Source organism: Schistocerca americana, chromosome 2 (assembly GCF_021461395.2).
Source record: "Schistocerca americana isolate TAMUIC-IGC-003095 chromosome 2, iqSchAmer2.1, whole genome shotgun sequence".
In the NCBI taxonomy this organism is placed as follows: Eukaryota; Metazoa; Arthropoda; class Insecta; order Orthoptera; family Acrididae; genus Schistocerca; species Schistocerca americana.
The window spans coordinates 160,627,288-160,650,655 of record NC_060120.1 but is presented as its reverse complement, the minus strand read 5'-3'; the positions used below and the strand labels follow the sequence as shown (position 1 = coordinate 160,650,655).

The 23,368-nt window shown below is 41.2% G+C and overlaps 1 protein-coding gene across 1 annotated transcript in view; it reads left to right on the top strand.

Moving 5' to 3' along the window:
* Positions 1-23,077, top strand: part of LOC124593849 (neuroligin-2-like) — a gene marked incomplete at its 3' end in the record, with an annotated part of 358,509 nt that extends 335,432 nt beyond the window's left edge. Inside the window, exons 11-12 of the mRNA XM_047132197.1 lie at positions 10,408-11,164; positions 22,847-23,077. Coding sequence (XP_046988153.1) covers positions 10,408-11,164; positions 22,847-23,077 — 988 coding nt within the window. The remainder of the gene's footprint in view (positions 1-10,407; positions 11,165-22,846) is intronic.
* Positions 23,078-23,368: the final 291 nt, after the last annotated feature.

Below are 23,368 nucleotides of genomic sequence, written 5' to 3'. Positions count from 1 at the left end.
TCTATATTGAATTGTGGTGAACGTTTCGCACTGACGGAAAGTCAGCACCGCGACCTTATAAAGCGAGAATACACAGCACTGTTCCATTGTGATAGGTGTACCTCATTCGGTAGCCTTCTGTTTCTCATCAGCTTTGTATCCACTTTTTCCCTCCAAATGGACACCAGCTGGTCGCGACTGATGTTAACACGTGTTCCTTTCGAAGCACTTCTTAGCTGTTAGTTGACTGTCAAGTCGCTTCGTAGTCTCTACATAGTAGCAGATGCTGCATTGAGATGTGCGAGTCAGTTTGTATTTATAAAGAAGCACATACCTTCATTTTTGCGGTCAGTGGATGGAAGAGAAGGACACTGTTTCCAATAGAAACGCATAGGAGACGATGAGTTTCTTTTTATGGTCAGCGCACAAACTTCATGCTATTATGAGACGTACCTTGCGAGGTGGAAATGGAAATGTCATGTGGCTAGGGCCTCCAGTCGGGTAGACCGGTCGCCCGGTGCAGGTCTTTTGAGTTGACGCCACTTCGGCGACTTGCGCGTCAATGGGGATGAAGTGGTGGTGGTGGTGGTGGTGGTGGTGGTGGTGGTGGTGGTGAAGACAGCACCCAGACCCTGAGCGGAGAAAATCCCCGACCCAGCCGGGAATCGAACCTGGGCCCCTTGACACGACGGTCCGTCACGCTGACCACTCAACTATCGAGGCAGACGCCTTGCAACGTGACTCCAGAAACGGCACTGAACTAATAATGAATTGAGGTAATACAATTCGAGTCTTACAAAAGAAACAGTGCCACTCTGGCTGATTTCTGTGACACATTACGACAGCAACGTGGCAGCGGCAAGTAAATGCTGATGAATACATTTACAGATGAGTGAAGAAGTGGTTCTGACAAAAATGTAGCACAACAAGTCACAATAATAGCGTAACGAAGACACCGTTTTTCTTATTCGATAAAATAGTATTGTCTTCTATCATACAAAGAAGATTACTTTCGTATTTAGCGGCTCAAAGTAACTAGTAAATATTAGACGACGTGAAATTTTGAAGAACGACTTTGTACACCCACACCACAATGTGATGTTTGTTCCCTGCATTTTCAGCCAAACCAGTTCACGAGCGCATAACACTGTAACGAAATGCAGGAGTAACAAATTATCAATGTTGATGGTGGGTGAATAGAAAAATGCCGCGTAATCTTGATAATAAAACGTCAAAACCAATAGAACTGAGCACCACATTGGCAGTTGTTGGTACATCAGCGCCAGAAGCACCAGAACCACGATCGTCAAAACGTTCCATACAGATGTAATTAGATTAAATGAAATAATTACAGTAAGAATATGCAAACCATCAGACTCCGTGAAAAAATTGTTATGTGACAAGGAAAATAGTCATCATAACAGTCAGCCATAGGAATAATGAAAACGAAGATATACAAGCAAGTTTAAAAAGTGTTTGATCAAGATCTTAAAGAAAAGACGCTCGTGGTCTGTTGCTCAGCCACTGCAGGATGTCGCTAAAGTTAAAACGGAGGACAAGATGCAAAAACTAAACTTAAAAGAATTGAAAGTTTACCTCTATGAACACAATGCAGTTTATGTAGTTTCATGAATTTTGCCTGCGTTTACATTTATTGTACGGTCAGTCATGTCTCCGGATATTTTACTAACGGTTGAGACGCGGCTGTATAATAACTATTTGGTATCGTATGTAGAAGAAGAATTAAAACAAAACTTATTCTAAATCCTGATCTACACGTAACGTTTTGTCGTCGGTCTTGCATGATCATGCCAGATTTGTCAAATACAAGGTTACATGCGGACGGAATTTTGGCAGTCTTGTATGAACTGAATGACGTTTGACAAAGTCGCAAAAGACCGTTGGGCTGGAGCTTTGTGTACGTGCAAGACTGGTGACGAGTCTGAGCATGTAGACGCACATCAGTCTCATCGCTCAAACTTTGCACCGACAGCAGTGTACTCTCGGTGGCACCAGAGGTTGCAACCATCACTTTAGTGCGTGAAGTGGCGAAAGAAAATGGTAGACTTGCGACACAGGACTCTCAAATTTTTTACGGAGCTCATAGAGCGGTGCCAAAGTTTTCCTTGACGCTGGGAAGTAAAATCTAAGTCTTCAGCAACCGAGACAGGAGAAACCAGGCATACGGCACTGTCACCGATAAGGACAAGGAAGTGAAGCAACAAAAAGAGTTGGCCACCAAAAAGGTCAACTATATCGAACAGTTTACAGGAAAGAGAGTGCGAAAATAAAAGCGTCCACAAGATCTGGAGCTCGAACGGAAGAAGTTTATAAACCCTCTTTGTCGTATTTCTATTTACTTTCCTTCTTGAATTTCGAAGATCACGGCCAGACGTAGAAGACTCTGAAAAGGAGTTACGTAACAAAAATCACTTCAAAGATTCGTGGCCAACAACCATTATTCATTTCATCCTTCATACAAAAATTAGGCAGTTCAAGGTCCTTGTAGCTCCTGCCAGTCGCTAAAAACCTTAACGTTGCGATGAGTCTCTCGTGGAGACTTAAAAAAGCCGCTCTCAGGATATTGCTTTCTTTTCCAGTTTTTAGTGTTACGGGCGTTAACAGTATACAGTTCACGAACTTCCAGCATGCTGGAATAGCATGCACTGTAACTATTCGTTGAACATTTTTCACATCTTCGGAAGTACAATTTTTACTATATTACAATGATTTGAAAATGAGTCTCGGCCCCCAACTAGTCATCGAATAAATAAAAAAGTAAAATTTACAACTTTGGACTGGTTTTTCGTTGTACTGAATACATAGTTCGTCTCTATGTCGTTACATAAGTAATTGCAGCAATCTCCTGGTTCCTGCTACAGTTCTCTGATCAGAGAATGCCCCTCCCGTCAGTAAGCAAATCCAGGATCGTCGTGAACGACTTGTAGATTTTTTCTTTTTCAGTTTAAGAGCACATAGCGTAACCACCGTCACTAGTAGTTGCTCTTCCATGTGTATTTCGGAACGACTGAGCAAAATATCGAGCGAAAGTTTGTATGGAGTAGGAAGAAAGTAAGAAAGAAAGATTGGGTTTAACGTCCCGTCGATATCGAGGTCGTTAGAGATGGAGCACAAGCCCAGATTGTGTCAAGGATGGGGAAAGAAATCGGCCGTGCCCTTTCAGAGGAAAAATCCTGGTGTTTGCCTGGAGCAATTTAGGTGAATCACTGAAATCTAAATCCGGGCGGCCGGTCGCGGGTTTGAACCGTCGTCCTCCCGAATTTAAGTCCAGTTTATTAACCACTGCCCCAGCTCACTCAGGTTGAATAATGTATCTGCGCGATTGATGTCACTCGTGTCGTCAGTCTTGAAACACTACGTGCAGACCATCTTAAGATACAACCAGCTACAGCTAATGTCGCTCCAGCTGTTACACGGGATCAGTTCGCATAGTGATGAGAATCACGATTATTTACGTTAGATTATAGTGTGATACTGCAAGAAGTTCTAGTCTAAAAATCAATATCGTTGCCCTTGAACAACGAACGCAAATCAGACTACTACCATTTCTATTCTAGAAAAAGTAAACTATTGAGAAATAAATAAATTTTGTGCATTCTAATGTTTCCTGACTGTTCCTGAAAATTGCGAACTGTTGACTTTAGTAACATGTAATCACATCTTTCGCAGCAGTGCCGTTACATGAGGCCAATAATGTCACTGTGTGTCAGAGACAGTCCACATGAATATCAGTTATAAGTTGACGAGGATGCATTATGTATATTGGCACGTATCAGACCGCCATCACGTAAAGACTTTAGGTCACTACAGACGTACCATAACATAGTTTACTTGAAATTTTTATTGCACTATACAGATTAAATCTTGGCCATCATCATCATCAGGAAACAACCGCCCACCTGCGGCGTGGCAACCGTCGATCTTCCCTGTTTCACGCCAGCTATGTGCAGAGATATTTTGCCTGTTATGACGATCCTTGTCCGTACCATCACAGGACAGCCCTGACGTTTTCAACCCTAATACATATTCTTTATTTCTGGAAAGCACGAAACAGATTCGACAATGAAGAGTATTGTTTCGCTATCCTCACTTTCCGTCCAGAAGACCTCTATGTGTTTGACATTTTGACGGCACCGATCTGTTTCCTTCCTTCGCGTATTAAGAAACAGGCTGCTGTTCTTAAAATACAGTCCAATCCTGCAACGGCTGAAAGGTAGTGTATAAAATGCCTCGTTGAGCCGTGCTCCAATGAATGGCTTCCTCACTTTGATATATACATTTCAGTGCTCTAATTGCTGTCATAGTCGGATTTTCATGCAGCTGACTACGTGTACTTGGGACCTATCTTCCTTCCTATGTCTGCCATAAGAGAAAGACGTCAGTTCTGTCGTAATGATAGTAGATAGTCTGTGATGTAGAATAAGACTGCTGATAACTGAGCTTATAAAGCAAATCATCTACAATCATCGATGAGTAGCCTTAGTATTGTGCAACAGGCATAAAGACCATTACTCGATCGTTGAACAGTTACACAGGCACTAGAAAGACCCACCCACAAAACAGGTGCAGTTTGCGAGAGTTCCTCTTCGTTTGCTCAGTTAGTTCATAGCAACTCTTCTACTTATCGATGACGGATTTGTCTTGATCTCAGACAGTGAAAACATTTGAAAACATTTGATTAACAGTTACATAAAAAAATATTTACTTGAGGATGGCGTAAGCGCCTTGCTTCGTTGGAGTACAAGACAAATAGGACAGCTAAAGAATATTTGGAGAAGATAACGCCACTTTAAACTGGATGCCACTCGTCATTTAGGCGACCAGCCGGTACACAGACTCTAGAGAAGGCGCCAAGACACTGAGAGGGCAAGATAAAATGGGACAGAGGAAATGTAAGACTGACGCACATAATGTACGACAAGAGAATTAATCTAACATTAAGGCGTCACATGTAGATGGAATGCCAACAAAGAGAGAGCCCAACCAGACAATACAGCATCAACGCACGTGATGGAAAATTTCCTAGTGGATGAATCCAGACAGTATGGAGATCGCACGGGAACGCCAGGTGTATTCAGATCAATCAAGGTGCCGCCATCAGTAGAGAGGAGGTTCGCTAATCAGTTGTAGTACGGAGCAGTCAGCGTACGGAGCGGCGACGTCGCCGTAGCAGCGATGAAGACATAGTTTCATCAGCTACGAGTAGCCGTGGGAAAGACTCTGGCGGCACATGTTAACTGCGAGATAGTTACTGTACATTTCTTGGAATAGTATTGAACAGAGAATGACTGTCTCTATCTCAACGAATAATACTTAAGCATTTCAGTAAATGACAGGACCAAGTCATTACTGACGACTTGTCTCCTATACTGCAAAGCCAAGTGGCCATATAATAAACTGAGACAGGTCCAATGGGCCAGTAGTTAGCAGAACCTGCGTGACTAAGAGCACTCGTCTCTGATTCATTTCGATAGTTGACTGACTGTATAGTAAAGATAGTAGATCTGACACCTCACCTACTCAATTCGCTATAATCTTACTTGTATCTAACAGCTCAGTAAAAGCGTTACATCAGAGTAATAATTTACAACTTCTACAGAATCGACCAGAAACATTACTCCTTTACAATCGACAATATTGACACTACCAACCTCCTAATTAGCCAAGGAGATTCTTTCTCCCTCTCGTCTCCGTTATAAAGGTTTTGAAGGATGAAACCTATTTCAAAAAATCATCAAAAAAGCACCCAGATGTCGCCAACGCACGTTACACTGTCTCAAGATTAGTCGAAGGCACCACCTGTGCTGGGACGCGAAAGATTGTTTCATAATTGTTGTTATTATTATTATTATTATTATTATTATTTTATTAGCGGATGGATGGAGCAAATTAAGCATAGTGGACTGAGATTCTATTATTAGTCAATTACATCATTTGTCGAAAGTTATGATTGAATTACAATAACAAAATCAAGCAGCAAGATTCGAATAAAAATTCAAATTCCATGAATGCTTTAATCTTGGACGATATTCCCTACTTGCGTATTACTCCTCAATATTCTTCAGACAGGCGACCGTGAAAGTCAATACACTATCTGGATATCTTTCGAATAGTTCCTCCGACCGAGTGATCACGACCTACCACACTTCAACGACTGCCGCGTTGACACAAGCTCAAAATCAAGTAGTGACCGTATGTTGCTTTAGTTTTCGACGCTACTGTGTAGCGCCAAGACATCCGATACAAAATAGTTTAAAGAAAAGTGGCAGCTTATGGTTTGTGTGTGCAGATTTATGCGATATTTGGTAATGCTCTTCCAGGTGAATATGTTTAGAGCGAAGTGTCATCTAAACTTAGAACTCTTTTCCCATACTGTATTCTAAACAACAGATTCATCTCTTCATAACCTCTGCTGATCTTATGTAGCATTGATGTAGAGAGAAAAAAAAGTAGGTTGACGGGAGTAAGAAAGACGGTTGAGGTCTAATTTGTATGGAGAGAGCTGCAACGGTTTACAATTTACCGTATGTTCGGAGGGGAGTAAGAAAGACGGTTGGGGTCTAATTTGTATGGAGAAAGCTGCAACGGTTTACAATTTACGATATGTTCGGTAATAGTGTTGGCAATATGCGCAGGCTATTATCGTGGTGGAGGTGGCGTAGTGTACGTTTTTACGCTGTATTACCAGACTCTTCAAAATTAATTTGTAGCAAACCTTCATAAACTCTATTCATGAATTATTTCTTGTGGGTAAAACATTCAATTGTATCCAGTATCTGCAGAACGTATTCGCAGTGTCTCTCACAAAACGAAAAACTTTGCCATTATATGGTTGTCTACAAACTGTACTTGCATTTTCCTTCTGTGCCGTAACGATGAAATTATTGGTCATCCATTTCATTCTAGCATGTTTTTAAGTATCATCTTCCATTAGATCGTCACCTCGATCTTCCTTTATCTGCTGAAATGCAGCAAAGAACATCGTGGTCCATCGTAACATACATTCGCAAGACAACATGTTCATTATTAGCCTTTGTTACGTCTTCCAGACCACAACGTACCCTTATATGTTTGTCTGCATGTTTGTTATATTAATGCCAGCATGTATCTTTCTATTATTCAATGAACAGCTCTCAGTTTTTCGATGGTTCTTACGCTGAAATTTCATGTCTCAATGTACTAAATGCAAACTGCTACTATACATTGATGAAAATGCTATGATTTCTCAGGTACTGGAATCCGTGTCGGTTTTATCTTTCCGTTTATTTGTATTCCTTTCCAAATAGTCGCCGTCCTCAGGTACCCTAAATTCAAGAACTCATCATCAGTTTCTATGGTCATCGTTAATTGAGTACACGTCATTTTGATATCTTCATCATACATTACTTTAACATTATCGTGATTGAGCTTCAGTCCTACTTTCAAACTTGTTCAGTTGCGTTCTTTTATTAGCTGTCTGGGGTACTTACAGCAGAGGCACACTGTACACTGTCATCAGCTAAACAATGATGTGTATGATCGATTAATTCCTGTTACTATTTTCCCCAGTTTAATGATCTGTAGTTCAGAAGCCAATCAAAATATTATATTTATACATTTGTGACTAGGTTATTATTGCCTCTTAAACAACCAAAAATTTCAAGTTTTTTATATAATGAACGTTCACGACGATCATTTCACTTAGGCTCTGTGGAAGGAACCTTAGCGTATCGCTTTATTTTTCTAAGAATGTGTGACAGGTCCTTGATTCATACCATGTTATACACTCTTAAGAATTTCCTCACTATGGATCTCTGGAGCAAAAGAATGTCTTCTCTGTGAAACTTATCATTCCCATTGATAATATTTTGATGACCTTGCGTGATTACCCTTTGTAGTTTGTTAGTAACCTGATGAAGGGTATTTGGAACTCTGATCATATGTAATGGCGTAATTGAGACAGGACTGTCATGATGATGATGATGATGATGATGATTGTTGACGAAGATGATGATAACGATGGCGATGATGAGTATGATGATGTTTCCGGCCTTGCTGGCTCATGACTACAACTCACTTCCCAGTTTCCTACCACCCAGTTGTGTATGATGTATTTATGGTGATTTTAGTGAACAGATACCCATGTTTTTATTTCTTGCTCACGAATAGTTGCCTAGTAAAAGTTATTTCCTTAATCTTTTTCATCTTTCCTTTCAATTCAATATTGGCTGGTGTTCAGTTCTTTTAACATATTGTCAGTATGATCAAGTATGTCAACATAGGACCTACTTTTGTTGGTATCGGTAGGCATGGCACCTTTAGTGTGCAGAGGCCAGCAACGTTCAAAATGAGTAATGTATCATGGGAAATGTTGAGTCTTTCGGAGTGCAGAATACTGTACCTGGATTAGAATTACAAAGTTATTGACAGCTAATTGTTTACATGACAGTTACCATAGCAACTGAGAACGAATTTAATGATGTCTTCAATTCTGTTCAACCATTATCATATTGTTCCATCTCCGACTCGCCTTGAAGATGGCTGGGAGGTTTCTAGCCGAAATATCGCAAGAAGAATTGTCGCTGTCCCGAGTGCACGCCCAAAAGGTGATGGAACATTATGTCTGCCGGGAAAACTTCAAGAATCACATTATCATATTGTTTTGCGACCTCAGGTGTCAACTGAAGCAGTCAGTTTTAGATGACACTCCTGGTAGCCTAGTAATCGTGATTCGTTTGCATTATTTACGTTGTTTCTGTGTGAGACGTGGTTTGTTCACACTACAGAATTTTCTGAATCATTCACGAAACTATACCGAAAGGTGATAAGACTGCTCGTTAACAGGCAGCTTACGGCAAGAAAGGAAGAATTAATTGATTGTTGGTGTTAATAACGATCACTGCAGATGACGTGTCACTGTGCACATTTGTTCTATGCATGCAATACACGTGAGGCGCCTAGTTGTTTCCACTGCACTGTGTGGAATACGAAGGTTCTGTTATAGTTCACTAACCTGCTGACTTCAAGTTGATGTCCCCAGCGCAGAATATACCACGCAGGTCGTAGGTTCTGTATCTTGAGGCTGAAACTGACTTTTAGCGAGATTCTGTTCTGAAATAATGTATCACTTCTTTGGGATGCCACTCGCGTATTTTAATATAGGCACACAGGAAGACTACATGATATTAATACAACACCTTTTGATACAGCAAAGCACATGATCAAACACAATGTTTACGAAAATATATCTTTACACTATTTGTGGCACGTGTCTGTGCCTCATGACTACCGGAGTGAATCTTTAGTACTGAATACTGGCAAACACATCCTGCCACAGACAACATGACTGTACAACTGGACCGCCTAATCCAGAGTGACGGACAGGAACTTAAATAAGAATTGGAAACACATCCTACGACGAACAGCCGAAACACTTCGCGCGCCATACCAGAAAAGGCGTGACCCGAACGCTTCCGAAGTGCTTCGTCTCCAATTTCATCAGTCTTTTGTTTCTGATTTAAATTGTTTTTAATAATTCAAAAATGACTGATTGATAATCAGCTGTTGAGAGATTTTTAGGGTCTAGTGCAGCAGGGGATACAACCCGTCGGCTTTGAACAATGACGTCATTCCTTAGTCATAGATCGTAATGTCTTCACTTCGAGGCTGTGTTCTAATAAGCATTATCATTAAAATAATTGAATGTAAATCTAAAAGCGATCGCTTGATATTGGGTGCATCATTAAACGTGTGACTTAATTAACTTCATTATTTGTTTTTTATTCGGCCGGTACTTAATATTTTTCGTAATGATATTAAGGTAATGTGGATTATTAATTTTTTGTTATAGAAAATTGTTATAGAAAATTGCTGTTATGTTTCAGTTTCGTTTCTTTACTGATTGCTTAATGAAGTAGGATCAGTTTATTCTATCTCGTGAGATTTTTTTTAAAAAAAAGCCAAAAAACTCTTATTACGTACTAAAGGGAGCTAGAACACTAAGAAGAATCGCTTCTCGGCTTTTGACAAGATATTGCTTAATAAAGTAGGATCAGTTTAATCTATCTCGTGAGATTTTTTTTTTAAGTCAAAAAACACTTATGCTTTTGACGAGATCAATGTTTATCTCCCTCGCATTCCTTTGTTTCTCAACATTCCCCTCAGCTCTTTCATCTCTGTAATACATGCTCTCTGGCGACTTGTGACGTCATTGTTCCAAGCCGACGGGTTGTATCCCGTGCTGCATCAGTCTTTTGTTTCTGATTTAAATTGTTTTTAATAATTCTAAAATGACTGATTGATAATCAGCTGTTGAGAGATTTTTATATTAAAAAGTAAAGTCATACCAATGAGTAGTTTAACTAATAATAATAACTATACTTTAACGTTTTGGTGCCCTTGCTCCGAACACAGCAGCCAATCACAGAGCAGTAGCATTATGAAGGCGGTCTTTCTCACGGGAATGGTACCGAATCTAACATCTCTCAGAGGTACCTCACAACGCATTTCGTCATCTATATACATCTTGCATCTCCACTGTTCTGGGAACAGCTTCTTGGAGCCTAATATGATGGCTAACTTGCAGGTGTCTGTCACGACGATGGACACACTGATGACGACGTGCGTGACAGTGGTGGGAGGCGGTGGTGGCGGCAGCTACCAGCAGCAGCAGCAAGCGACGCACCACCTGCAGCAGGGCAACTCGACCGGAGACACGCTGGCCAGCTTGGAAGCGGCCGGTTACGCCGCCTACTCGACCGCGCTCAGCGTCACCATCGCCATCGGCTGCTCGCTGCTCATCCTCAACGTGCTCATCTTCGCCGGCGTCTACTACCAGCGCGACAAGACGCGCCTGGAGGTGAAGTCGCTGCAGCAGCAGCAGCAACAGCAGCAGCAACAACAGCAGGCGCAGTCGCCGGGTGGCCAGCTGGGGCGCGTGCCGTCGGCGGGCAGCTTCGACACGTTGTCGGGGAAGCACCGCGCGCAGGGCCACTACCACGTCGGTCACTCGGGCAGCTCGAGCGTCGTGGTGGACGTGGAGCAGGACACGGCCGCCATGATGCTGGCGCAGAGCATGCCGCTGGCCACGTCGCCGTCCCACCACACGCTCACCAAGCAGCACCTGTCGGCGCCCGCGCCCAACGTGCTGCCCAACTTGCTCAAGGCGCCGCCGCCCTCGCCCAACGTCGCCCAGCAACAGCAGCAGCAGCAGCAACAACAACAGCAGCAGTCGGGCGCGCAGCCGCTGCCGCCCATGCACCAGCAGCAGATGCAGCCGCAGCAACAGGTCAGCCTCTCTGCCCCTCGTTTAAAAAATGATTAACTGACAGAACTTCTCTACTAATCAGTTACCGATTTGTGCTGGAATTTAATTCTTTTATCTCCTTCGAATTATCAGCTCTGCAAATTTGTACACAGGCTCAATCCAGCGAGTAAAACTTCACATCCCTGCCATAATTTCTTAGTGTGTGTTGGTAATGCTGCCGCTATTGATTATGGGGAAGATACGATGGAGGAACGGCTTATCTGTATTACGCGATGAGGTAACGATATGGTACCGTTACGATCGTGGGGGGGGGGGGGGGGGGAGATAAAGTAATTAACGCGACAACAACCTTCACATCTTAGACGGTAGCAACCGCTCAAAATAAATGGTTGGTAAAAAACAGTAAGTTTATTGGGTCAAATACATACGTATACAAACTAAATGATTGAACAACTGAGTTTTCATTTCCTGCTTTTATCGCATGTAGGGGTGTATAGGTTTGTAAACTATTACGCCTTTTCTCCTGATCAACTTTTCATTGTTGTCCTTCAGATCGAATAATTTCCACTCTTGTGCTACCCCTGCCAGTATTAGATAATTTTTTATTGTCCAATCCATTTCGTGATTTGTCTGTTTTTCTTTCTTTTGGTCCCATAAACTTTAAATACTTGCGACGTTACTCAGTCTGGGTTTATTCTTTCGAAAAGGTTGCAACATAAGAATTATTTTGCGATTGCTAATTCACTGTGAATATGTTCTGTTTTATCGATTGCGTGCTTATTAGCCCAAAGTTACAGCTTATGCATTTTGACCCAAGGGTATTTCTCATCAAATTTCGATCATTTGTTCTGTGTTTGTTTTCTTTTTCAGAGTTTTTATTCGTGAAAGGTAACCATCTTCAGATTGAATGGCAGATTTGTAATCTGTCATGTTAGTGTTGTTGGAAATGCACATTTCGGTATAGGTATTTTGCGTGAGATGATATTCTTCAGTTTATTATTATTATTATTATTAGTAGTAGTAGTAGTAGTAGTAGTAGTAATAGTAATAGCGTTGTTTTTAAAATTTGGTACCTTCTGTAAGATGAATCTCACCGAAGGGACGTATTCCTTGACCAGGTTTACAAAACTCTGGTAAGAGACTAAAGAGTTGTAATGTTTAATATCTATCGCCTGTGACAGAGCACCTACCGTGTCTTTGCTCAAAAGTTCTCCAAATGTTTCGGTGCGTTGGAATTAACCGATTTGCAGGTGTAACTATATCACGCTTGAGAATATACATTAGCGGTAAAAAAAATTGCAACACAAAGAAGTTGTGGGACATAAAAGGAAATCGGTACGCTTCTTTCTACAACTGAAAGGTCTATTTAGATTTCGCGCTAGTCGCACAGGACTGTAATGATGCAAATCAGGTTTGCTTTAAATACACGCTGTAACGGTAGGGAGCTTTAGTTAGCTTTGGGACTGGACGCTGTGAGTTGATGTTTATCAAGAAGAAGAATGGAACTGAGAACTGAGGAAGTGTTGCATGAAGATCAGTTTGGCTTTAGGAAAGGAAAAAGCTCAAAAAAGGTAGTACTGAAGTTGCTGTTCATAGCGTAGAGAAGACAAGAAAAGTCAAGAAACGATCATTGTATTTTTCTACCTGCAAAAGCGTTTGGCAGTGTAAAATGGTGCCAGATGTTCAAAATTCTGAGACGTACTATTTTTTCCTGTGGTTTCTTAGCCCTTTAAATAGTCTATCATGTGGTATATCCTTTCCATTTCGTTGTCTAACCAAAACACAAACTTAGTATTACATTAATTTTGCATTGAGCACAAACATAACTTTGTGTTCACATTATTCAGTAGCCTTTTAGTTCTAGTGCAAAGATCTCAGTAGCTAGTTTTTCACCAGTGATAAACATTTCAAAATTGATTGTCATAATTTGCTGCATTAACACTTCACTCTTTATGTTTACCTTTAAACTGGCTGAAAAATACATTCAGATACTACACCCACCAATTAAGCTTCAGTGTTTCTCGAAATTCTGGTAGTTTTTCCAAACAAATTTGTTGTTACAAAGTTTTGGTCTATATAAATAACTTATTCTACCTAATGTTGAAAATTCATATACTACTGACAATTCATATACCCTGCTTTTACTCTCAGGAAACACACAAACATTTTCAGGCTAAGAAGATACTTTATCTCGCTATCAACATCTTCAACTGCATTTACATCATCACTGATATTAACTATGTTCTCTGTACTAATTACATCAGTTACATGACAGTTTTGAATATTAACTACAGGGTTAGTTTCAGCCATTAAAATAGATTATAGGTCAGTTACATGTTTACCTTCAGCAATAAGACTCTCAAAGTTAAATTTATCTTCTTTTCTATCTGCTCTTCATACTCCTCTTACTTGTTTAATTATACTGCTCAATTTAGATTTCACTCCCCTCACTCTTGTTTCTATGGACTGTAATGTTACTTCAGAATCCTGTATTTTCTCCCAAGATTATGACTATCACTTGACAACATTTTCCATTCAAGATTTGCAGTAATTAATTGTCCCATGACCATTGAACATTCATCATTTATCAACATCAATTGTTTGAATTGATTTTGCCCTGTTTGTGTAATTTTCTCTCTTTTATAAACTGATTTATCGCTACCAACATTTTTTCCACATTTGAAATCCTCTCATCCACTGTTTCAGCCACTTCTTTCCACTCATTTCATAAATTTTCTATCGCAACATATATTTTTGTTCTTCACACACCAACTATCTATAATGTCAGTATATTAGTATATTTAACAGTACAGTGATATTTAAAATTTTATTTAACTTAACATGCTCTTACACATCTGTTGCTGTTGTATTGTAGTCATAAATCATTTCTTAAAATGCATTGTGTCTTTTTGTCCCAATAGTATAAATATTTTCATTCAGTTAATACATGTATCACAAGAATCTGAGCTGAGCGCCACCATATTCTAACCTTTACCTCTCTTTTAAAATCAATAAAATTTAATGTTATAATGTTACTTGCGAACTTAGTTTTTTTCACATTGAATTGTTTTTGTATCAATGTTTTCAACTCCTTAAAAGCTGAATCAAAAAGTTGATTAGAATGCCTCTCTTGATTTGAACATGATAATTATAAGTAATTACATTGACTTACCTTGTTTGATAACACCCATTATGGTTTCATTTTGGTGTTAGCACAGTGTCTTGTGGTATGGTTTATCCTTAAGTATGGCAGAAGTTTGTTGAGTTTATTTTATCATTTGTAGAACTAATCAGTGTTTGAATTGATTCATCAGTACATATACTTCACAATTCAAAGTACAATATTTCCAGCAAATGTGTACAGCAACAAGGTCAAACATAGAGGTCTCAGCAGGACATGTCATTAAGTTCCTCCCAGCCAGAAGCAAACCTCAACAGACAAAGATATTTTCGGCATTAACAAAAGAGGCACTTAGCGACAGTCATTTCTGAAGTTAGTTCAAGAGTCTCTAAATAACACTTTTAATGCCAATGACTTCAAGAGTAAATGCAACAAATGACAATCTGTTTTAAGTGACTGTATAATATTAGATTCCTGTTTAAACACATAGTCTCTATGTGACATAACCAGTTTATTTATTTTAGTCAAACTATACAATACTAGTAAAAATTTGAAACTGGTGATTACTCCTTATTGGATTGGATTTTAAATCTATGGGATATATCGAGCTGTGCACTAAATAGTAGCAATGTGCTAATCAGTCTCATTACAGTGGTAACCTGGAACTGCCTCTGAACAATGAACTGTGTTAGGTGTTTAGTAATATAGATATATTTTTACGTAACGAGTGCAGTGTCCTATGATGGATTCCCTGGTTGACTTTTGAATAGTACTTTTGTACCAAGCACCTCTGATTAAATGCGTGTCAAGTAGTAAAACAACATTATTTGTTGTGAAGTGTGAGTGCTGCCACTGATTTTGTGTGTGTGTGTGTGTGTGTGTGTGTGTGTGTGTGTGTGTGTGTTTTGTTCACTATAGGACATCACCACAGCAACAGAAAACGCTCATACAGCCATCATGTAAGATAAATGTATCCATCTGAAGATGAACTCCATTGCAATAAGCTGGTTATCACTTAACGAAGGAAAAAGAAGCAGTAAATTTCAGTAAACTGTCTGTTAACTATAACGAGGACCCTAACGCAGGTTTATGAAGAAGAATCTCTTGTCTTTAATCTCAGAAGACAAAGAATCTAGTCAGATGGACAGCTTAAAAAAAAAGAAACGAGATCTAATAGCAGATAATTCTTTTCAAGTTATTAGGAAACATGCAGTAGATGAACACCTAATTTTGTTCCAAATTGCTTGGTGTGACTATTAGTCACGATGTGTTGTGTGTAAGGTCTGCAGTGCGTCTCGGTCGTGACAAGGAGCAAAATTTTTTCCACAGTGAAATATTACTTTGTGTATTACACGTATTGTGTCAACTTTATGGTAGAAATCCCTATTCATAGTGAAAAACATAATCTCTTGCCTCAAAAAAGTAGATTAGTTGTACAGAACATAATGTTTATTTCATTCATTATTAGGGAAACTTGTTGAACTAAGTGCCAAATAACATTTATCGAGATGTGTCACACACAGTATGTACGGCCATACCGTCAAGAGGGAAAAAGGAAATGTTTTTGGCTATATTCGATGGTATTCACCGGATTTGTATTATCCGGAAGAAAGAATAAAAAGTATGCATTTTGAAGGTAACGGGAGGAATGTATATCTAGCATAGAGATCTATACTGTATACCAATCGTTTGACAGGGACATAGAAGAAGCCGTTTTTCATGCTTGCTTTTGGGCAGCACACATCTCACACTTTTGCACTTAACGTATTAGAGGCTAGCGTTACTTATACTGGCAAGGGAATGTAGACCTTAGTATGTGGCATACATTTCAACTTTATATGTCTGCCCATTCGTGAGAAAAAGGGGTCTTAACAGACGGATGGGAAAAATTGGTATTCGTGTGACGTAATTTCGAATTTAGTTTTCGGATTTTTCCTTTGGCTGTGTTGCGAAACTTTGCTTTTTGCCAAACTTCATGATTCCAGGCCAACAGGAAGGCCCTATAGGTTTTGGTGAGTGAGTTTGCGAGCATTAAAATATGTGACATAAATGGCTGTATCTTTTGATTAGATTAGTTTAGAAACTTCAGTTTCTTGCCCTCCAAGGGACGGTATACTTTAATATGTGACATGAATTTCAACTCGATACGTGAACCTGTTTCTGTGGAAAAGTGTTTTTAACAGTCTGGCAGACGGACAGAGGGACAATGAAGCGATCCAGGTTCCGTTCTTACCAATTGAGACACGGAACCCTAAAAAGGGGGAAACAAAGCTTTTATGTGAAGATACACTTATCAGCTGATGAAAAATAAGGTGAATATACGAATTTAATGTAATATTTCCAACGAAAACTTAATTTAGGAAAGGGGAACAGGAAAACATAGTCTAATAATTTAACACTCAGCTGCCCTCTGTGTCATGTGTTTGTTGATTTCCAGTACTTCCGGCAGGATCACCTTTCTGTTTTTCTCAACAGAGTGTAAAACTTCTTGTTATACGTCATATGAATGGTTTTCGCTTAAAAGATGACCAGCAAAGGTTGAATCTTTCTTCCTTTATCCCCATCTTTCGTATTAGATAAAGTAACTGCCACATATCAGCCTGAGTGCCCAGTAAATCGTGGATGTGGTTTCATACACCCCACTCTGTGCCAAGTGTTGGAATTCGTCTTTACTGTTGCTTAAAAACTTTGATGTGCCGTTGGTGGCGAGACTTTAACCTTTTTGCAATGTCGCAATAGGTGATTTTTTTTCAACAACTGCTGACTAACTGCTCTTGGCCAGCGTGCTGAAGTGGCGTAATTCTACGCGTTTTATTTTTTCGTAGTGCATTATCAATCAGGTCAAAGACAGTTGGAAGCGGTGTGTTTGATGGTCTGTAGTTCTCTTAGAAACGCTGATTCAGATAATGGAACAGATACAAGGCGATTCACCATCGAATGGTTCAAAATGGCTCTGAGCACTATGGGACTTAACATCTGAGGTCATCAGTCCCCTAGACTTAGAACTACTTAAACCTAACTAACCTAAGGACATCACACACATCCATGCCCGAGGCAGGATTCGAACCTGCGACCGTAGCGGTCGCGCGGTTCCAGACTGAAGCGCCTTTAACCGCTTGGCCACACCGGCCGGCACCATCGAATGGAAAACTGCATGTTTGTGGGCTGTTTGGCTCTGAGAGCTTGCAGGGTTTACCGTATATGTAGCTGCGTTTTATCTGCAAATGCTAAATAAGTGCCTTCTCGTGCCAATATCTATATTAAACCACAAGAAATTTACAGAAGAACCTCGCAGCCTCATTGTGAAGTGAATTTTCTTGTGTTGCGAGTTTGATGTTACAGTAATACACCGTATTGTCTAGGGGTACCGGTCCAGAATACGATCCATCATCCAAATAGCTGAACCGATGCTTAATTTTACAACTGAGTTGCTCCTTCTGTGAGAAAATCTGTTAGAAATTGTTCACAAAAATTTCAGATAGTATAGGACTAAGTGGTGTACCCATAGTGAGACCATCAGATTGACTTGTTCTGAAATTGGAAGTAATTCTGTTTTACAAGTGTTTGAGCGACAAAGATTATGTCATATAATTATATAATGTTTTACGCATATCTGTGTAGCAACGATTATGTCATATAATTGCTGATAAGTACCTGTGAGCTTTCCAAAGGAGGCTGCCAAAAACTAGAAGACATACAGGAAACATACGCACGCCAGTGGATAGAAAATTTCTTTAACTTTTTAACTCAAATTTCAGGTGGTCGGTGTGGCGCGATTTGTACCGTGGAAAACGTCAGTACTTGTGATATTTTATTGACGTGCATTGCCGGAGAAAACGCGACAGCTGCTCACATTGCAAACCTGTTCATTTGGTTGCCTGTCTGCAGGCGCTAGCTAATTAAATGCGCTAATACGGAAAGGAATGGAGAAAAGGGTTAACAGTGAAACTTGAAGACAGCACAGGGTATAGTAATTCTGCCAAAATAAGAGCTAGCTTCCCATTCCCCGAGGGACAGTGATACGTAGCAATAACACACAGCAAATCCCCACCTCTCTCTGATAAGCTATTTTGTCACATACACGTCTCAGTGGCAGTGAAAGGCTTAACTCGTGAAAAGTACTAAGCTTAAAGTCTTCATCTCTTAGAAAACTCCCGTAAAACTTATGAAACTTTTGTGGTGTATATCGCTATCGTGTTTAGTTATGTTCCTTTATCGACAATCTTTACGTCACGTTGTAGCGCACGGGTAAATAAATGTTGTACGAAACATTCGTGCAACGCTTGATTGAGATTTGGCAGGCACAGTACTTTGCGCAGTGGAAGTGGCACTTAACAATGAGTGCCGACAACGCCAGACTTGGATTCGTGTGTCGGTAGCGGGAGCAGGCAAATGCCTTAGTTAAAAACGGACGGTAGGGCATCTCAAGTCGCGCACATTTGGCTTGCTTTATGGAAGTAGTTCAGTAGGGGAACAGTGGCTAGTGTGGCATCTACGCCAAAACTGATATAAAACTTCTGTGTTTTGAAGTGAGGTAGAGGTGCATAAAACCTTTATTTGGATATTTGTTTGGTGCTGATGGTGAAAGAAAGATTTGTAACCTAAATGACAAAAAGCAAGAAAAGATTTCTAAAATTTTTAATTTGATATGTTACAAAAAATGTAGGACAGTATGGCCCATACAACAAAATATAGGTTTTTAGATTAAAAAAATGTATTTTTATGATTCGCAAACAAATGTACTCTGGTTGTACTAGTATTAAAAGCACATGGCTATTGCACATTTAAGGTAAAAACTTCAAAGATAGAAGTAAATTTTGCTAAGGAAAATAATACTTTGACTCATTTACACCATGAAAGTTACCTAAATGATAGCTGGATTATTTTTCCTAGTTGAAAGTAAAAAATAAGTTTTCATTGTAAATCTGTTTCATTACTTTTTTCATTTTGTAATAGTAGCAACAGTGATACACTGATTCTTCAATGCCTGCACAAAATTCATGTGCACATCAGTCACGTCTTTGACACTGAAGGCACTATTCTTAAAAAAATTCCACAGACAGTGTTGCTCTGAAAAACTCCGTTTGAGATGTAATAGATGTCTGGTGTTCGCCTACAACTGCCCTAATCGCCAAGCATTTTAGGTCTAGTAACATTAAAATGAACAGCATTAGCCATTTCGTTTATTTCGCGTTCTGAAGCATGTGAAGCTGCTTCCTTCCTTGCGGTCTCAAATCACTTCTCTCGACCGGTACCGGCAGGCTTCCTCCTGAGTCTTACTGTCGTTTCCTAAAAACAAAACAAAAAGATCTGCTTTTATGACCATTATTGCACGACTTCGTTAATGCCCATACCACCCGACTAACACTGCACAGTAAAGTATGGCGGGAAAGGAAACCGGCTTGAATGAGTGGGCTTTTATAAATTTACTACAATTTACATTAGACGACTTAAATATTAATACCGCTATGATAATATTACTTCTTGCCTTCCAATGTTTAACGTGTTGGCTGAAAATTACACCGTTCACCAACTTCGATGCTCAGCAAAAAAACTTACATTTGCTTGTGACAGAAAATCAACAGCCACATCACTCAGATTCTAGCAGATGTTAGAGTAACGTCTGCGCTTTATTACAAGCACTGCCTATTTCCTGTGTCTAGGGCCAGATCCAAGAAACAACAATTGGCCCATACTTCACACCAGCCCATACTAACTGCCATTTCCCTATGAAAAGTTTATACCTACGAATCAGCACTGTTTTTTGAAAGGATCGCTCTAATTAAATTCAGCTTGCCATTTTCTCACATGATATATTGAGAACTATGGGTAAAGAGCAACAAGCAGATTCCATATTTCTAGATTTCCGAAAAACATTTGACACGGTACCCCACTGCAGAGTGTTAAAAAAAAGGTACGAGCTAACTGAAAAGGTTCCTAGATATTTGAGTAGCTCGAGAACTTCTTAAGTAACAGAACCCAGCACATTGTCCTCGACGGTGAGTGTATATCAGAGGCAATGGTATCATCAGCAGAACCTCAGCGTAGTGTGATAGGATCGGTGTTATTTTCTGTATACATAAATGAAATGGCGCGCAAAGTGGGCAGCAAGCTGCGGTTGCTTACTGTGGAGTACAGGAAGGTGCCGAAAATGAGGGACTTTAGGATGATAGAAGATGACTGAGACAAAATTTGTAGCTGATTAGTGAATGGCAGCTGGCTCTGAATGTAGAAAAATTTAAGTTAACGCGGATAAAAAAAATCGCTAATGTTGGCTTACAGAATTAGTAGTGACCTGCTTAACACAGTCACGACATTTAAATATCAACCCTTAACATTTCAAAGTGATATGAAATGGAACGAGCACGTGAAGGTTCTGTCAGGGAAGACGAATGGCCGACTTCTGTTCATTGGGAGAATTTTAGGGAAGTGTGGTTCTCTGTAAAGGAGACAGCATATATGACGATTGTGCCACCTATTCTTGAGTAAGACTCGAATGTTTGGCATCCGCACCAGGTCGGATTAAAGAAAGACATCGAAGCAATGAAGAGGCGGGTTGTTGGATTTATTACCGTTAGTTTCGAAAAACGTGCGAATAATACGGAGATGCTTTGGGAACTTAAACATATATATCCCTGTAGGGAACGTGACTTTCTTTTTAAGGTACACTATTGAGAAAATTTAGAAAACCGATATTTCAAAATGACTGCATAACGATCCTGGTGCCGCTAACATACATTTCGCATAAAAGATACGAGAAATTACGGCCCATACGGAGGCATATACACAGTCGTTTTTCTCACGCTGTGGAACGATAATAGAAACGACTAATAACGGTACAGGATACACTTCACCACGCATCCTATGTTGGCTTGGGGCATACGTATGTAAATACAGAGCAGATAGTTACATGAAAATACACTACTGGCCATTAAAATTGCTACACCACCAAGATGACGTGCTACAGACGCGAAATTTAACCCACAGGAAGACGATGCTGTGATATGCAAAGGATTAGCTTTTCAGAGCATTCACACAAGGTTGGCGCCGGTGGCGACACCTACAGCGTGCTGACATGAGGAAAGTTTTCAACCGATTTCTCATACACAAACAGCAGTTGATCGGCGTTGCCTGGTGAAACGTGGTTGTGATGCCCCGTGTAAGGAGGAGAAATGCGTACAATCACGTTTCCGACTTTGATACAGGTCGGATTGTAGCCTACCGCTATTGCGGTTTATCGTATCGCGACATTGCTGCTCGCGTTGGTCGAGATCCAATGACTGTTAGCAGAATATGGAATCGGTGGGTTCAGGAGGGTAATACGGAACGCCGTGCTGGATCCCAACGGCCTCGTATCACTAGCAGTCGAGATGACAGGCATCTTATCCGCATGGCTGTAACGGATCGTGCAGCCACGTCTCGATCAAAAATGGTTCATATGGCTCTGAGCGCTATGGGACTTGACAGCTATGGTCATCAGTCCCCTAGAACTACTTAAACCAAACTAACCTAAGGACAGCACACAACACCCAGTCATCACGAGGCAGAGAAAATCCCTGAGTCAGCAGATGGGGACATTTGCAAGACAACAACCATCTGCACGAATAGTTCGACGACGTTTGCAGCAGCATGGACTAGCAGCTCGGAGACCATGGCTGCGGTTACCCTTGACGCTGCATCACAGACAGGAGCGCCTGCGATGGTGTACTCAACGACGAACCTTGGTGCACAAATGGCAAAACGTCATTTTTTCTGATGAATCCATTTCTGATTACAGCATCATGATGGTCGCATCCATGTTTGGCGACATCGCGGTGAACGCGCATTGGAAGCGTGTATTCATCATCGCCATACTGGCGCATCACCCGTCGTGATGGTATGGGGTGCCGTTGGTTACACGTCTCGGTCACCTCTTGTTCGCATTGACGGCACTTTGAACAGTGGACGTTACATTTCTGATGTGTTACGACCCGTGGCTCTACCCTTAATTCGATCCCTGTGAAACCCTACATTTCAGCAGGGTAATGCACGACCGCATGTTGCGGGTCTTATACGGGCGTTTCTGGATACAGAAAATATTCGACAGCTGCCCTACCCAGTACATTCTCCAGATCTCTCACCAATTGAAAACGTCTGGTCAATGGTGGCCGAGCAACTGGCTCGTCACAATACGCCAGTAGCTACTCCTGATGAACTGTGGTATCGTGTTGAAGCTGCGTGGTGAGCTGTACCTGTACACGCCATCCAAGCACTGTTTGACTGAATGCCCAGGCGTATCAAGGCCGCTGTTACGGCCAGAGGTGGTTGTTCTGGGTACTGATTTCTCAGGATCTATACACCCAAATTGCGTGAAAATGTAATCACATGTCAGTTCTAGTATAATATATTTGTCCAATGAATACCCGTTTATCATCTGCATTTCTTCTTGGTGTAGCAATTTTAATGGCCAGTAGCGCATAATATCTCGTGTTGTTTTGCAGGGCGGCCAACATATCACGCAGATGGGCAATAACGTGGCGCCGCTGCCCACCGGCGAGTCGGTGTCGTCGGCGTCGCCGCCCAACGGGTCTGCGACGATGCACCTGTCGGTGCCGCGGCCGCCGCCGCCCCCGCGCAGCAAGAGTCCGCCCGAGGCGCAGCCGCTGCTGGCGGCGCCGCACCACCACCCGCACCAGCACCACCCGCACCAGCACCACCCGCACCACCACCCGCAGCCCGCGCTGCGAGTGCCCGCCGCCGCCATCGACGAGATGCGCGTCTGATGCCGGCTGGACACGGCCGTCTGACGCGGGCCCCCGCACCAAGCGCCGCCGCCCGCGGGCCGCCGCTGCCTGCTCGTCAGCGCCCCGCCGGACCGCCTACCGGAGCAAGGCTGACTGGCCTAACACTACCCACTGTGTGCGTGCATCTGGCGTGTGCCGTCGCTCAGTCCAAAGCACTACGATCGCACTTAGCATTTACATTGTGCCTCGTGGGGCATATGAGGACCTTTCCACTACCGC